The sequence below is a fragment of the Pristis pectinata genome, chromosome 15, assembly GCF_009764475.1.
Source record: "Pristis pectinata isolate sPriPec2 chromosome 15, sPriPec2.1.pri, whole genome shotgun sequence".
Classification (NCBI taxonomy): Eukaryota; Metazoa; Chordata; class Chondrichthyes; order Rhinopristiformes; family Pristidae; genus Pristis; species Pristis pectinata.
The window spans coordinates 30047792-30065943 of record NC_067419.1 but is presented as its reverse complement, the minus strand read 5'-3'; the positions used below and the strand labels follow the sequence as shown (position 1 = coordinate 30065943).

The 18152-nt window shown below is 41.7% G+C and overlaps 1 protein-coding gene across 1 annotated transcript in view; it reads right to left on the bottom strand.

Annotated features, from left to right (window-relative positions):
* Nucleotides 1-18152, bottom strand: part of cped1 (cadherin-like and PC-esterase domain containing 1) — a 175226-nt gene that overhangs the window by 80947 nt on the left and 76127 nt on the right. Inside the window, exons 14-15 of the mRNA XM_052030704.1 lie at nt 13084-13270; nt 11204-11372 (exon numbers count right to left, since the gene is read on the bottom strand). Of these exons, the coding sequence (XP_051886664.1) occupies nt 11204-11372; nt 13084-13270 (356 nt within the window). The remainder of the gene's footprint in view (nt 1-11203; nt 11373-13083; nt 13271-18152) is intronic.

The window sequence follows — 18152 nt, the reverse complement described above, 5'->3', positions numbered from 1 at the left end:
TGTAGTCCATTATTTGAATAATATATCTAGGCTGTGAGATGTATGCTTTTCCACAAAACTAAAAGGAAAACAAAAACAGAATCATGGAAAGGTTTTGACAAAGGGTCTTTAACCTAAAATTTTAACTCCTTTTCACTTTCCACAGCTGCTGCCTAACCTGCTGACTGTTTCCAGCAATTTTGTTTATTTATTTCATATAAAAAGGTAACAAGGAGAATGTTCATAGATTGCGTGAGGAATGTCAAGGTAATTACAAGCTTAGAGATATAATGATATGGAAAGCATTGTGTTGAATCGGACTGTTATCCCACCCCTCTATAACCTAATGTGGACCAGCACCTTATCAATATTATATCTAAGCACAACAAAATTTGATGCTTCAAACATGTAGACTATATTACCTTTTGATTACTGAATGGCAAGACGTCTATTTTGCCCATAAGAACCCACAGCACTTTTTTTTTGGGAGGGAGCTTAAATCATAAGTAGGGCAAGTTTACAGTTGCTTCCTCACGCCACTGCCTCTGGAAAGAAGACACGTATGACCTAAGCAGCATTTCAAAAGGTACTTAACTATTTGAAAGGTCAGAAGCATGTGAACAGGGTGAAAAAGAAAACAGTCTTATAAGTGTGTAGAGATAAGCAACACCTATCTGCAAAACACCCAAGGAGATATCACTGGCAGAGATGAGGGCAAAGAGGAATTAGCATATTATCATTTTTGAAGGGAAGGATCACAAAGCATGCAATACATAATGAGGAAGGTGGCAACATGACAATTCCACAGACGTTACCAGGACTAGCTTAATAACCTTAAATTTACCCAATAAGGGCAAGAGTACCTGCACATAACCTCAAACATCAGTACACCTCATATACCTAGCATGCCCCCACTTATTAGGTGGATGATTATTTACGATCATCAATACACCCACCATACATTCCCATACACCATGGGCACATCCCTCCCCATCATCGGTCATATCTACATAAGGCACTGCCTCAAGAAGGCAATATCTATTGTCAAAGATCCCCATCATCTGGGCCATGCCATCTTCTTGCAGCTACTAACGGACAAGAGGTACAGAAGCCTGAAGTCCCACACCACCAGATTCAAGAACAGCTACTTCCCTTCAACTATTCAGTTCTTGAACCAACCTACACAACCCTAATTCAAACCTTAGTATAGAAATACTATGACCACTTTGCACTTCAATAGACTTTGTTTTTGTTCTAATTGTGTTCTTTCTTGTAAAAATTGTGTATAATTTATGTTTAATTTATGTTTTTCCTTGTGAATGTTGTGTATCTGATGCTATGTGCCCGTGATGATGCTGCAATTAAGTTTTTCATTGCTCTTGTGACTACATGTACTTGTGCATATGATAATAAACTCAACTTTGCCTTCGATATTCTACTGTTTTTAATCACATTTTCTGAAACCATATATGATTATCTTAAGATCAAAAATTTGAGATTGATAACATATACTACAAAGCATTATCATTGTGGAATGTCAACAGGGACGCAAGTGAAATTAGTTTCTCAGTTGCCTTAATTAATTTGCATTCTCCTCACAAAAGGAATAACAGCTGCCACAGTGCCACAAATGGAGGAATTACAAGTGCACCATCCAAGCACCTAAACACCCTCAAAGTGGAAGTTCTTGCACTACTTAATGCATGTGCCGGCACAGTTCGTGATGCTCCCGTCTCACAGCAGCAGCAGCAGCAGCCCAGGTTCAATCCTGACCACCAGTGTTGTCTGTGTGGAGTCTGCACATTCTCTCTGTGATTGCCTGAGTTTCCCACAGTTTCCTGCCATATCCCAAAAACATGCAGGTTCATAGGGTAATTAGTTATCGTAAAATTGCCCCTTTATGTGTAAGTGGGTGGTAGAATCAGTGGGAAAATGTTATAGGGAAAATGAGAGCAGGAATGGGGTTGATCTGTGAGGCAGCATAAACTAGATGGGCAAAATGACCTCCTTAATTGTATGGAAATATTTGGGAAGCATGAGGAGATCAGAAAATTTAAGCTTTTTTTTATTAAAACCAGCAACTGGCTGTGAATATTGTTCTCTACCCACTCTATAGCAAGCTGTCACAGACATTATCCTCAATTTCACTCCATTAATTCTTAGCAACTTCCATGAATTCAACTTTGTTAAAACACTCCCATATTAGTGCAGCATCACTAAAGAGAAGTTGTTAGTAAAGCAGACTGGTGGTGCCACAGCCACCATTTATAAAGCATCCTCAACAACACCATCCCAGTATTTCAACATCAGTTTTAACACACTTGCTCAGATAAAGTTAGACAACACATATTACAAGATGATGCCCACAAAACAGGCAGAGGTATGATGAGAGGATGGGGAAAGTTGAAGAGCCAAAACTATCTAACTGGAGGACATAAAAGATTTGCCCTTGACTGAGGAAACTTGAGATCCATATCTCACAGTGGTCAAAGCCAAATGTTAAGGGTGCATTTTCTCATGGTGAGACAGAGATGATTATTTGCATGTGGTAGGGCATGTTAAGTATTGCACTCTCTACATCTGTAATATGCCAGTCAATTTGAAAATTCTAAAGAATGGAGAGGTCCAGGGCTTTGTTGCAGCCATGGTATATTGATACGAGTGTTGAGGCTTCCCAAGTGGCAAATACCTTGACTTCCAGAGATTCCAGTACCAGAGCTTGGCACTTTTCACACATCTCTGGAACTATTTACTCTGTTCTTCAACCAACCTTAACCCAAAATGGATATAATCCATAACTAGTGGGTTGCAAGCAGTTGTTATTGACAAATATGTATCAGGGGTTTAGAAGAAGATTTGATTTATATCTTTTACAACCTCAAAGCCCTTTACAATAAATTAAGTATTGTAACTGTTGCAATTTAGGAATCATACCAACCAATTTTCACAAATCCCTAAAACAATCTGACAACCTGATAATCAATTTTAGCGATATTAGCCAAGGTAACAAAGAGATTATTCTCTACTTCCACTTTGAAGTAATGTAACAGAATTTCTTACCCACCCAAGACGAGGTCAAGCATGGGCTATGTCCTGTTTAATATTTCAACTAATAGATGGTACCTTTGAGAATGTGCCACTCCCTCAGGATTGCAGTGAGGTATAAGCCTTTGGTTTGTACTCAAATCTCCAGAGTGAAACTTGAATATAAAACATTATCAGTCAAAGACAACAGCTACAACTCAGCCATGGCTTAAACACCAACATTTTTGTACCTTCCTATCAATGCCCTTATGCAAGAGCACAATGGATTTTTATACCAGGGTCTAGCAACTGATGCAAAAAAATGTTGCAAGGACTGCAGCATCACTATGAGTCAGCTTTATTTTTGGAGACTCCTGCTGTAGATTCTTAGCTCTGCACCTCTCAGCATTCTGGCATCGAGGGAGGTCCACACATTGAGGTAAGTGGATAAGTGCGTTTATGAGCAAGAAACCAGGCTCCAGGGACAGTCAAAGTGCTATCAAATGGAAATGGCCCCATGTGATTTTTTAATAATTATACCTGGACATTCTCAGTCCAAATGTATAATGTTCAGTTTAAATTCATTCATCTTGTATTAATTTCTTAATTAGGAGATCTTGGGGATGGAAATTTCTATTATTTTGCCCAATTTTTGATGGGTACGGCTGCCTGTTTTTCACACTATACAAGTACCACCTGAAAGCAATGTTGGATCAATTTAATTTGCAACAATTTAACAAATGTTTCATGGCACTGGTTCAAAATTATGGAGCAACTAGGCTGAGCATGAACTGTCTGGAGAACTTTCCCCATGCCTATAATCACCCTAAAAGACATTGCTGGAGGTTACCAAAAAAAAGGGTTCGGATGCATTTTATTTATGGAAAACACCTCCCTTATGGAGCTGGGAGGAGCAGATGAGTTACAGCAGGAGGCTGCTAGCCCTCTCTTAGCTTCTGGCATCCTCCTCTTTCCTTCTCCCCAGGAATTACTACATTACTGCTGAAGCAATAAGCACAAGTCAATTCCTAACATTTGCTGAGCTGCCTCTACAAGCACCATGGATCATGGTAGCTTGCCACCATGGTTAAAACAAGGTCCAATTTTAAATCAGCTTCTATCTCCAGTTTCTGATAGTGACCTTCCAGACTGCTGAGATTAAGTTCCAAGTACTTAAACTTGTTTTGATCAACTCATTGAAAAAAATTCCCAGCTCTGTCTAAATATTACCATAACCTTACCAGAAACCATTAAAGAGACAGAACGGTCAGATCAGCAATAATCCACCAAAATAAAAGATAAAATTCAGAGGCCAAGAAATCCATGCAGTGTCATTGGGATGCCTAAAAAGGACCAACTTTTGTGCATATTTAAATGCTTACCCCACCCCCAAGTTTCACCAAGTTCCTTTTCCACTGGAATTTCTAGTCTCTTAAGCAGAATTTGATGATTTCCTAATGCTACAGGCATCCACTGTTTAAAAGAATCTTCCTCTCCTTTATCCCACACATAGCAACATCAATGGCAGATCTTGCAGCAGAATGTCAGAGACAATACTACTTCATAAAATACTTCATACTTTTTGGCACTGACAGAATTCTTAAGATTCTTGCATTTCCTCTCACTTAAAAACATTTCAATATTTTGCAAAGATTCTCTCTATTCACATTTCTAGCCAAAATTGTACAGACACGTTAAAATAACCACTCAAATACTAAATAAAAGTAACCTTGGTAAAGGCATTTATGATGTTGCTAAACAAAGCAATGAGAAATTCATAACGGGTTTATTGCTATGTAATAGGTTTCCTAAGTATTTATATTTTTGCTGCTAATGATCACAAAACAGTTCTGTCCATGGTGAACAGCAATAGCAAAACTGTTGAAGTCACACAAAAAAATGGCATTTCAGCAAGTGACTTAGCACTAAAAATCTAACCCACTAAATTACACACACAGGAGTTAAATTATCTGGAGATCTTTCCTACATTTTTGTTGGCAACATTAATGATTCCAAAAGCACATTCTTTATGTGCCCAAAAGCCGAAATCCAAATTACAAGGAATGCCATCAAGTTTATTACTCTCTTTGAAAGATCAACCTCTTTAATCAGTCTAATGAGATGCAGACATTTATTTCTGGCAAAGATTTTTTGAACAATATTAACTCTTCCCCAGCAGAGTTAGGTCTGTGTAACTGAAGTGGATGAAGTGGAGGTTTGTTCAATTTAGCTTTGGAAAGATGGGAGGAAAAAGTTTAGGATGTTTCCTTGCTAGATAAAATGAGTTGGGTACAATTCACCATGGTCTTTGGAAGGAACTCAAGTTCCAAGCATTGTACTATTTCATTCATGGAGCTCACAAGCAACACTTCAACTATCCACTTCATCAGTAACCATGCCTTCACATTTGAATCTTTCAGTAACTAGATGACAATTGATTGACCTATGGGCTTGAAAGCAATGATTTTCGTTAATGGCACACAGTGCACTATGTTTCGTTAAATACGGAGATTGTGCTTGGATAGAATTCGTTAGCGAGAGCAACATTTATTTCCATTGTGCAATCACTAGAATGTTAGAACGTGTCAACAATTCTCAGACTGGTTGCTAGGTGGGGTTGCAACCTGTGCAGTTTTATGGAAGTGTATGTCATGTCACCAGAACTATATATTAGCAGAAAGATCAGAGGTCAAGGAACACCCTGCAGCCTGTTGACTGCTTGAGCAAAATGAAGGAAGGTTCAAGGAAATGGATGATTAGACAGCAGGGAAACCAGAAAAAGGATTGTTAACAAATTCCAGTGACAAGATTAATTATATTTTGGAAAAAATATAGTAAACGATGAAGGCAATAATAGAAGAAAATACTAACTGTTGTTACAGTGATAAAGCATTATAATTGTGTCACTGTGTTATCCACTCTTGTAAAACAGCAGAACATATTAACTCTTACAGCACTATCAGGTTTTTGAAATCCTGTAATTTGCTTCACCTCTTTAAAAAAACATTTCAGTTCATACACTTGATGCTGATTCTTTGATCTAGGTTTAAACCAATAGAAAGTTCTGTGTAGGGTTGGTGAGCAAATGGAGGATAGAGCATAGAGGACCTGCAAAGTTAAGAGATGAATAAGAATGGATTTCCAAAAAGTCCTGCAAAATTTAAATGCAGGGATCTCTTTAATTGGGGGCCTCTGCTCAAAAACAGCTTGTATGACAGGTTGGTGTATTTTTAGGTGGGTCTCTTGCCTCACAGGGCTGAAGCCTAAGGGGCAGGTGGACATCAGCAAGAGGGATTGTGATGATGGAGCAGGGTTCAAATTCAGAGGCTCTGGATCTCATGCTTAAAAGTGAACAGGTTGGGTCCATGGTGGTCAGGAGAATCTAACGGTGATCAAGGTAGTTCTCTTGATGGTAGGAGGTAGCAGACAGTTTGGGCAATGGGGTGGGGGAAGAGATGGTCACTGGGTAGCTTATTGAACATGGAGAAAACTCCTGCTGCTCCTGATCCACAACCAATGCCAAGTTTCCCCAAAGCCAAGGAATCCCAGCAAGCTATGATTAAACAGCGATTGTAACATCCACCTTATAAATTTCAAACTATCCATATCCCTTGCCCCATCTCCACAATTGGCTGGTTCAGTTTTTGTTGAAGGTAATTTATAATTTAACCCCTTAATATCAATTTTAGGAGTTCAGATTCAGCCCTTAATATATTAATACTAACAACACAGAAATATACCATGTAGCTCTGTTTAGTAAAACAAATAATCCTTCTGTGGCGACTCACCGTCTAGTCGGGTGAACTGGCTCGGCAGTCGGGTTGCGCGGCGTCGGAGCGACGAGGCCCAAGATGGCGGCGGGCCTCGTCTTTCCGAGTGACGGGGAGAACCCGCGCGCGGGAAAGTCCTGATGACGTAGGACTTACGTCATTGCCGGTTGTTTTGGGCGGGAACATTCTCCCTTAAAGGGCCCGCGCAAGGCGGGAAAATAAACCAGTTCTGTTTGGCAATCCTCCGAGTAGAGTCTTGTTTTATTCCGTGGTAGCAACCGCTACATTGGTGACCCCGACGGTCCAAACGGCTTTTGGACCCGCAAAATGGACGACAGCGCAGCAGCCAACGCAGTGGCCCTCAAGCTGCCCACCTTTTGGACACTTCGGCCCAGCGTCTGGTTTGACCAGGCCGAAGCGCAATTCCACCTTCGGCAGATCACCTCCGACTCCACGAAGTACTACCATGTGGTTAGCTCTCTGGACCAGGAGACAGCTGCCCAGGTTGGAGACTTCATCCAGTCGCCTCCGGAGGAAGATAAGTACCCGGCTTTCAAAGACCTTTTGATCCGGATCTTCGGCCTCTCCCGTCGTGAGCGCGCCGCCCGCCTGCTTCATCTGGATGGCCTAGGGGACAGATCCCCATCCGCCCTAATGAATGAGATGCTGGCATTGGCCGAGGGACACAAACCATGCCTGATGTTCGAACAGGCCTTCCTCGAACAGCTCCCCGATGACATCCACTTGTTGTTAGCTGACGCCGACTTCAGCAACTCCCGTGAGGTGACCGCCCAGGCAGATGTCCTGTGGAGGGCCAAGCGCGAGAGCGGTTCGTCCATCAGTCAAATCACCAGGCCACGAGCCCAATGCCCGCCTCGCCCGGCCCCAGCAACCGAGCAGCCACGCCCAGGAACGCAGACGACGACGCGGGTGACCAGCTGTGCTTCTACCATCAGAGGTGGGGTGCGGAGGCCCGTCGATGCCGCCCACCCTGCAAGTTTCAGGGAAACGCCAGGGCCAGCCGCCGCTGATGACTACGGCGGCTGGCCACCGACAGAGCCTCCTCTTCGTTCAGGACAAGAAATCTGGACGGCGTTTCCTCGTTGATACTGGAGTGGAGGTCAGTATTTTGCCCCCGACAGGCCGCGACACTCGTGACAGGCCACCGGGTCCTCTACTCAATGCCGCCAACGGTACAACGATACGGTCTTTCAGCACCCGTACGCTTCAATTACACTTTGGCGGCAGCCGTTTTACCTGGACCTTTACCCTTGCCACCGTCGCCCGACCACTCCGAGGAGCCGATTTCCTTCGGGCCCACATCACTTCAGACAGAGGCACCCAATTCACTTCCAGTCTCTGGGCTGCATTAGCGAACCTGCTAGGGACGCAGCTGCACACCACCACGGCCTACCATCCTCAATCAAACGGGTTGGTGGAACGTTTTCACCGCCATCTGAAATCGGCCTTGATGGCCCGCCTGAAGGGTCCTAACTGGGTTGACGAGCTGCCTTGGGTCCTGCTCGGCATACGCATTGCCCCCAAAGAAGACCTCCGCACTTCGTCAGCTGAGCTTGTATACGGGGCGCCACTAGTTGTCCCCGGGGATTTCATACCTGCCCTTCGGGACCAAGGGGAACAACCCCCAGCAGTCCTACAAAGACTGCGCGAGAAGCCTGGCGCCTTGGCCCCGATTCCCACCTCACGGCACGGTCAAGCCCCATCCTGCCAGCCCAAGGAACTACGGGACTGTAAGTTTGTTTTCGTTCGCAGGGGCACACCTCGGGCGCCATTGCAATGACCATATGATGGACCGTTCCGAGTCATACGGAATAACGGATCCACTTTTATTTTGGACATTGGAGGCAGGGAACAGGTTTTCACGGCGGACCGCCTCAAACCGGCCCATTTGGATCTGCAACAGCCTGTCGAGGTTGCCACGCCGCGACGCAGAGGCTGCCCCCCTAAGCGGCAGCTGGCACAGCCCACGGACCTTGGGGACTGTATCACCGGTTCTGGGGGGGGTTGTGTGGCGACTCACCGTCTAGTCGGGCGAACCGGCTCGGCAGTCGGAGCGACGAGGCCCAAGATGGCGGCGGGCCTTGTCTTTCCGAGCGACGGGGAGAACCCGCGTGCGGGAAAGTCCTGATGACATAAGACTTACGTCATTGCCAGTTGTTTTGGGCGGGAACATTCTCCCTTAAAGGGCCCGCGCAAGGCGGGAAAATAAACCAGTTCTGTTTGGCAATCCTCCGAGTAGAGTCTTGTTTTATTCCGCGGTAGCAACCGCTATACTTCCTTCATTATCACAGTCAATAGATCAACATCTTTTCTGTTGATTAATATTTAGTGAGATACTGGCTTATTTTCTCAAGATAATTTAAAAAAAATCCAGTTCATTTCAAGGCATTCCTACCTAAACAACAATTGTATTCAGGGAGATGCCAAGTGAAAAATGTTTTACGTAAACATCTTTTAGGATATATGCCAGTATAAATTTAACTGGAAAGATTTTTCTAATTAAATAATTCACCTAAATTCTCTTGCACTTGCTCACAAAGATGGTTTTTATGTTTTAAAAATCTACAGCTTCAGAAAGAGGGTTAAACCATTTCTTAGATAGTGAACAAAAGGAAAACATTCATGTGGTAAGAATAATAACAGAAAGTTCTCTGTTTGCTCCAAGTGCATATTACATATTTAGAAATAAAGCTATCTGTGATATTGAGAGCTTGGTCTCTCCTAAAGAAAACACAAGTATCTGAACTAAAAGTTCACATTATTTCAGTTGGATAAATTCTCTCTTTAGTATGAATTGGTACTTGCCCAATGTTGCCCCTAACCTGATGATCTATTAACAAAATGCTTGGTAACAAACTTCTACAGTGTTTGTTACTAATTTGGTTTACAAAATGCTTAAGGATTTTGAAAAAACTAAATGTGGGAAAAGCATAGAAGCTATGTTGCTATGAACTGTACACTTTTCAATTGAATGGCCTTGAACTTAATCCAGGATTACTCAAATATACCAGTAGAGGGGAAGCAACATCCCTTGCTTCTGCCTTTGTAACCTTCATCATAGTATCAGTTTGCACTGAAACTTGAATATCCAAATGGGATTAAACATAAAAGAACACTGGAAAGAAATACCCTGGATTAGAATTTGAATTGATTCCTTCTGTGAGAAAAGGTCACATTGCTGTCAGTGACCTTTACCTCCAGTGCATGATGCCAGTTGTGTTTAATCAAGTGTCTAAGGAAGACTCTATCAGTTCACACTGTATTTATCCTTTTGCTACTGGAACAGGTGTTTGATTACCGAGGGGACAAGCATGAAACCTGTTGCTCACTCACTAACCGATCCTGCCAGTCTCTGTGGGGAGAGAGAATAACCCTTTACTGAGAATCAGCAGAAGCAAAATCAAATGGTAACTACTGAGACTTTGCTGTCAGTGGGACCTTTCATCACTATGTACATACAAGTTATGGTTAAAAAATATAGTATTCATTTTCAGTCATGGGAAACAAAACAGTTTTCCATACACATGCAAAGTGTTTGATCCAAAGTCAAGCAGATCATAATTATACACTACCAATGATTTTAAAGTCCATTAGTTTTTTAAAAAAAACTGTTGTCAAAATTCAGCACGGAAGAGTTATTGTGGTTCAAGAGCAAATGTACTTACAGTAATCATCCATCAGAAAAATTTGAAATGTAACTTCTCAATAAACCATGAAGAAATAAATAAGAATAGTCACAACTAACAATAATCTCAAACTGTTTTCCCCAAAAGATGAAGTAAACTATGCAATAATAATACACTTTAGATATGCATAATCTTCATTAGGTTGTAAGTCAACATACAAAAAAAGTTGCTCATTCATATACACATCCAAAGTTAGGGTCTATGAACAAACATTGAAAATACACATTCAAAAAAAAGAAAGCAGTACTAGAATTGATGGCTACATATGCTCTTTGGAACAATTATAATATCTACTAAATAGAAAAATCCAGATAATTTAATTTTCCTCTGATTCATTCTTCTCCCAATTTGTTTTATTTATTGCTTTTAAAACCTTGCGGATGTTATTATTTTGTAGAAAGGATCCAAACAAAAAGCTAGTTAATGTTGCTCCAGCAAACACTGATTCTGAGTAACTTATTGCCTGATATTCCTTCAAAGCTGTTATCATCTGCTTAGAAATATCTTAAAGTATCACAGAGCCTTTTCTACCAATGTTAGCACAGAATCAACATTCACAGCTTCAGTTTTTTTTAAATCTGTTAAACTGATGAACTTTGTTTACTCTTCTACAATTCAGGGACTGTGCATTCATTTCAGACGTTAAATACTATTCAATTATTCACTTCCCCTCATCAATGATTGGTCATATCTAGTTGGCAAAAATCACATTAAAATGATTACCTGCAAAAAACTGCACATAATACTTCCATCAAGTACAGGCAGACTGGGGCGGCTGTGGCGGTAAACATTGATGGTGTATGTTGCTACAATAGCAGGTTTGGCACGAGACTCGTCTGATACCAGAATATGGATTCTGTTGTTTCCAAGGCCAAGAGGATAATTGGCGATACTGAGGTTTAAAAAAAACATGGATTTGTGCAATAAGCTGGTACCTGCAACCTCATGCAACAACAGAAAAAAACTACTGATGGAAGTGTGAAGACAACTGTTTTGGGTGGAGCTAAGGAACACCAAGACATTGATGGGAGTTGTCTATAGCCAGCAACCCCCGCACCCCCAAAACAAAATGTAGTGGAACATAATGCACCATGTACATCAGGAAATTAGAAGGAGACATAACATGGATAATATAATAATTATGGGTGCCTTTAAATCAACACATGGGCTGGGCAAACCAAACTGGCAGTAATAATGTGGAGGACAAATTAAGTGTCTTTTAGGGAACAGTGACCACAATATTAGAAATTCATACAAAATGTTGAAAATGATTTAGTTAATTCTGAAACTAGGGTATTAAATCTAAACAAGGCAAGCTATAAAGGCATGAAGCATGCATTGACTTCTAGTAGATTGGGAAACCACCTACATGACCGTAAACAAGCAATGGCTCACATTTATAAGGCACAAAAACATAAGAAAAATTGCCCCAACTGTGGCTGAGAAGTTAAAGGTAGAATTAGATCAATAGGAAAGGCTTATAACATTGCAGAGTAGAAGAGGGTAAATCTGATGATTGAGAAAATTTCAGAATTCAGCCAAGAAACACAAGAAGTTAATAAGGGGAAATAGAATACCAGAGCAATATAACAGTTTTTATGTGACAGCTTGCAAAAATTTCAATAGATATTTCAATGCAAAAGGCTAGCAAAAGTTAATATGGTCCCATACTGACTAACATTGGGGAAATCATATTGGGCAATAAGGAGATGACAGAGAAGTTAGACCATTATTTTGTCCCTGTCTTCACAGAGTACAACACAGAAAAAACAGAGAGTGAATAGAGTGAGTGAAGAGATGAAGGAAATTGGCTATGGTTAAAAAAAAATGGAGAAATCTTTGGGACTGAAAGCTGGCACGTCCACAGCACCTGAAGATATACATCCTAAGGTTTCAATAAAGTTGCTAATCTCCTGCAGTAGTGGATGTAATCTTCCAGAACTCCATAGATTCTAGAACACTTCCTGTTGACAGGAAGGTAACCAAATGTAGCAACAGCATTTTAGAGGGAGAAAATATCTACAGACCTGTTTGCCTAATGTCCACAGCAGTAAAATGCAAATACCTCTAATCGAGAAAGAGATAGTGGCTCACTTAGAAAATAATAATGAGATTGAGCAGAGTCAACATGGATTTATGAAGGGAAAATAATGATTGCAAAATTAAAACTTCTTTTGAGGCTGAGGGGAAATCAGTGGTGAATTTGGACTTTCAGAAGATTTTAAGTAAAGTGCTATACAAGAGGTTATTAAGCAAAATTAGAAAAACTATATTAGGGGTAATATATTGTTTTGACTGAGGACTGGTTAATAGACAAAAAACGAATATAGTCGTAGTCATTTTGGGAGACCATAACTAGTGGGTTGCTACAGGACCCATCGATTCACAATCTGTGTCACTCATTTGGATGAGGGGTCCAAATTTGCCGATGATACTAAACTGGGTGGTAGGGTGGGTTGTAAGGAAAAAGCAGAAAGGCTTCAGAGATGTAGACTCCTTTGTGAATGGGCAATGACAAGGCAGATTATTTAAATACATATCTCATCAAAATTTTTGATAGAAAAGACCATTTTATGCTACTTTTACAAAATGCATGGTTTTACCTGAATCCCTTTCTCTCATCTAGATGCACCTGACAGTGGCAGTTGGCTGCTTCTGCTCTGATCTTTATTATCACCACATCAAAAGGGACTTCAGAATAGTACACTTTGACCTTTGGTGTAAAGATGGGATTCAGTTTCAACTGCGGACTAGTAAGGACCCGAGAAATGTACGTCAGAGTATGTTTGGCTGTATAAAACAGAAGGGAAAAGATACACCAATTAATACAGTTAAACAAAACATGTAATAGAATAGTAGTTGGTAGAACTTCATATCAGTTAATGGCCTTTAGTAACTTGATATCCAGGTCATAGCCCAACAATATTCATCCATTACTGCTGAACAATAATCTTAAACCATAAGAACATAAGATACAAAAGCAGAATTAGGTCATTTGGCCCATCGAGTCTGCTCTGCCATTTGATCATGGCTGATTTATTTTTCCCTCTCAACCCCATTCTCCTGCCTTCTCCCCATAACCTTTAACGCCCTTACTAATCAAGAACCTATCAGCCTCCACATTAAATATACCCAATGACTTGGCCTCCACAACTATCTGTGGCAATGAATTCCACAGATTCACCACCCTCTGGCTAAAGAAATTCCTCCTCATCTCTGATCTAAAGGGACGTCGTTCTATTCTGAGACTGCACCCTCTGGTCCTAGACTTTCCCACTAATGGAAACTCACCACATCCACTCTATCCAGACCTTTCAATATTCTGTAAGTTTCAATGAGATCCCCCCTTCATCCTTCTAAACTTGAGACAGTACAGGCCCAGTGCCATCAAATTCTCCTCATGCGTTAACCCTTTCATTCCCGGGATCATTCTCGTAAAGCTCCTCTGGACCCTCTCCAATGCCAGCACATCCTTCCTTAGATATGGGGCCCAAAACTGCTCACAATACTCCAAGTGTGGTCTGACCAATGCAGCAAGGTGATTTCCAGCACCAAGACCACTATTTTAAAAAAAAGTCATGAAAATTCCAGCAAGTTCTGTCAAGGTCTAACCCTGGTGGGGAAGTTGGAGGAAGCCCTCAAAAACAGCAGATACCTGCATGTACAAAGTCTTTGCAACACAAAATGTAAGCAGGAGTAGACCTGGTAGCCCTTTGAACCTGTTCCAGCTTTCAATAAGATCATGGCTGATGTAATCTTGGTCTCAACTCCACTTTCCCTCTCTCTTTTATTTCCTTAGTGTTTAAATGTCTGTCAATTTCTCCCCTGAATATATTTAGTGATTACAAAGCTTCACAACCTCTTAATAAAGAAATTCCTTCTCATATCCATTGGAAATGAGCAACCCTTATTCTGAAGCCCTGCCCTCCCTAGCTCCAGACACCCTCACCAGGAGAACATCCGCTGAGTTTCCACCTTGTCAATCCCTCTCAGAATCTTAGAAAATGACCTCTCATTCTTCTACAACCCACTGAGGCCAGCCTGCTCAGCTTTTCTTCACATTCCAACCCTCTCATCCCAGAATCAACATAGTGATCCTTCTCCACATAGGCTCCAGTGATCCTTCTCTACATAGGCTCCAATGCAAGCACATTCACCCTTAAATATGGTGACCAAAGCTGGAAGTAATACTTCAGGTGCAGTCCCACCAAGGCCCAGTGAAGCTGAATCAAAGCTTCCCTAATTTTTTTTTACTCCACACCCCTTGCAATAAAGGCCAAAATTCCAATAGCTTTCTTAATTAATTATTATACCTGCATGCCAACTCTTTGCGTTTCATGTACTTGGATCCCTAGATCCCTCTGTATTGCAACATTCTGTAGTCTCACTTTGTTTAAATAATAATTTGCTTTTTCATTCTTCTTTCCAAAGTGGAATACCTGACATTTTCCCACATCTTACTCCACCTACCAACTTCTTGCCCACTCACAGAGACATAGAGCATGGAAACAGGCCCTTCGGCCCAACTGGTCCATGCCAACTAAGATGCTCATCCCATTTGCCAGCACTTGGCCCATATCTTTCTAAACTTTTCCTATCCATGTACCTTTCCAAATGTCTTTTAAAAGTTGTATTGTACCTGCCTCAGGCACGTCCTCTGGCAGCTCATTCAATATATGCACCAGTGTCTTGTGTAAAAAAAGTTGCCCCTCAAGTTCCTATTAAATCTTTCCCCTCACCTTAAACCTATGCCCTCTCATTCTCAATTCCCCAACCCTGGGAAAAAGACCGAGTGCATTCACTCTATCTACACCCCTCATGATTTTATACATCTCTATAAGATTGCATCTGTCTCCTATGCTCCAAGGAATGAATTGCTAGCCTGTCTAACCTCTCCCTATAACTCAGGTCCTCTAGTCCTGGCAACATCCTCGTAAATCTTTTCTGCACTCTTTCCAGTTTAATAGCATCTTTCTTATAGCAGGGTGACCAAAACTGAACATAGAAGTCCAAGTGCAGCTTCACTAGCATCTTGTACAACCATCCTATGACCTCCCTACTTTTATATTCAATGCCCTGACTGATGAAGGCCAGCATGCCAAAAGCCTTCTTCACCACCCTGTCTACCTGTGACTCCACTTTCAGTGAACCACATACTTGAACTCCAAGGTCCCTCTGTTCTACAACACTCACTGGGGCCCTACTGTTCACTGTGGAACCTTTACCTTGATTTGACCTTTCAAAATGCAGCACCTCGCACTTGACTGAATTAAACTCCATTTGCCATTCCTCGGCCCATTTACTCAGCTGATCAAGATCCCCGTAATTTTTGATAACTTCTTCACTGTCAACAATGCCACCTGCTTTAGTGTCATCTGCAAACTTACCAACTAGAACCAACTTAGAAATTAAATTACTGCATTCATGCAAAATTCCTCAATTTTACCAGATTTTTCACCAGCCTATCAATGTTACCTGATAGTTGGTCTAAAGTTAATAAATTAGACTGGTATGGATGGGTCTGAAAATCTCAAGTGAAAATGTTCCTGCCATTATCTACACTTGCTGTGGATTATCACTGAACCATTTTATACAGACTGTATTCCAGCATGAATGGGATCATTGTAAAAAAAATATACAAAAAACATACTGTATGCTGTGTATCAGGGTCCATTTGTTGATTTATTAGGCTCCAGATTTTACACAGCCAGAAATGCTCTTTTAACATTAGAATCACAAGGCAAAACATTTCAAATTGCCTAGGAAGTGCATAACAGATAAGAAAGATCAATTATAAGGAAGTAATTTCATAGTTGTTCAGCTGATATCATAAACTTCAATACCAAAATGACCTATTTTAGTGTCATCTGCAAACTTACCAACTAAGAAATTAAATTACTGCATTCATGCAAAATTCCTCAATTTTAGCTCTATCAATTGAATTGATATTTTACTGTTCACTGTCAGTTTTTACCTTTTTCCTGCTTTTGTTTTGGACAGTAGTGATCGTAAGAAACATTGATGGTTAAAATAGCATAGCGGTTAGCGCGACGCTATTACAGCGCCAGCGATCGGGGTTCAATTCCCGTCACTGTCTGTAAGGAGTTTGTATGTTCTCCCGTGTCTGCGTGGGTTTCCTCCGGGTACTCCGGTTTCCTCCCACATTGCAAAGATGTACGGGTAGGTTAATTTGGGTTTAAAATGGGCGGCGCGGACTCATTGGGCCGGAAGGGCCTGTTACCATGCTGTAAATAAAATTAAAAAAATGATGGCTTTGGTACATGGCAACACAGCCTGCAGCAGCAGAACATTTCAGGGAAAGAGTTGAAATTCACATAAAGTTATAGTGCTGACAATACAGGAGAACTACCTGAAAGAGAGTGAGTTCACCACTGCACCAATGTACAGTGAAAAACTTGCCTTGCATATTGTTCATACAGATCAGTTCATGACAACAGTGCATTGAGGTATAGTACAAGGTAAAACAATAACAGAATGCAGAATAAAGTGTTACAGTTACAGAGAAAGTGCAGTTCAAGTAGACAATAAGGTGCAAGGTCATAATGAGGTAGACTGTGAGGTCAAGAGTCCATCTTATCGTACTAAGGAACTGTTCAATAGTCTTACAACAGTGGGATAGAAGCTGTCCTTGAGTCTGGTGGTGCGTGCTTTCAGGCTTTTGTACCTTCTGCCCGATTGGGGGGGGGGGGGGGTAGGGAGAAGAGAGAATGACCAGGATTGGTGGAGTCTTTAATTATGCTGGCTCCTTTATCGAGGCAGCGAGAACTGTAGACAGAACCCATGGAGGGGAGGTTGGTTTCTGTGATGCACTGGGCTGTGTCCACAACTCTCTGCAGTTTCTTGTGAACACTGGTAGAGCAGTTGCCATACCAAGCTGTGATGCATCCAGATAAGATGCTTTCTATGGTGCATCAATAAAAATTGGTGAGGGTCAAAGAGGTCATGTCAAATTTCTTTAGCCTCCTGAGGAAGTAGTGGCGCTGGTGACCTTTCTTGGCCATGGTGTCTACATGGTTGGACCAGGACAGGCAATTGGTGATGTTCACTCCTGGGAGCTTAGAGCTCCCAACCCTCTTGACCTCATCACTGTAGACAGGAGCACGTGCACCATCCCCTTCCTGAAGTCAATGACCAGCTCTTTTGTTTTGCTGACATTGAGGGAAAGGTTGTTGTCATGACACCATGTCACCAGGCTCTCTATCTCCTTCCTGTACTCCGACTCATCGTTATTTGAGATAGCGCCCACTGCAATGGTATCATCTGCAAACTTGTAGATGGCGTTAGAGCAGAATCTGGCCACACAGTCGTGCGTGTATAGGGAGTGGAGTAAGGGGCTGAGGACACAGCCTCGTGGGGCACCAGTGTTGAGAATAATCGTGGCGGAGGTGTTGCTGCCTATCCTCACTGATTGCAGTCTGTTGGTCAGGAAGTTGAGGATCCAGTTGCAAAGCGAGGTGTTGAGTCCCATCAGCAGACAGAAATTCCCATTCCTTCCCCTCCCCATAACACATGAGCAGAAACCTTATCAACCCACAGCCCGTCACTGCCGTGTACAAACATTCCCAGCATCATTGAGAAATGCCTCACAAACAGAAGTATCAGACATCAAATCTTGAAAAATCTACATGTGCAGTTGCTCCATTATTAAAGG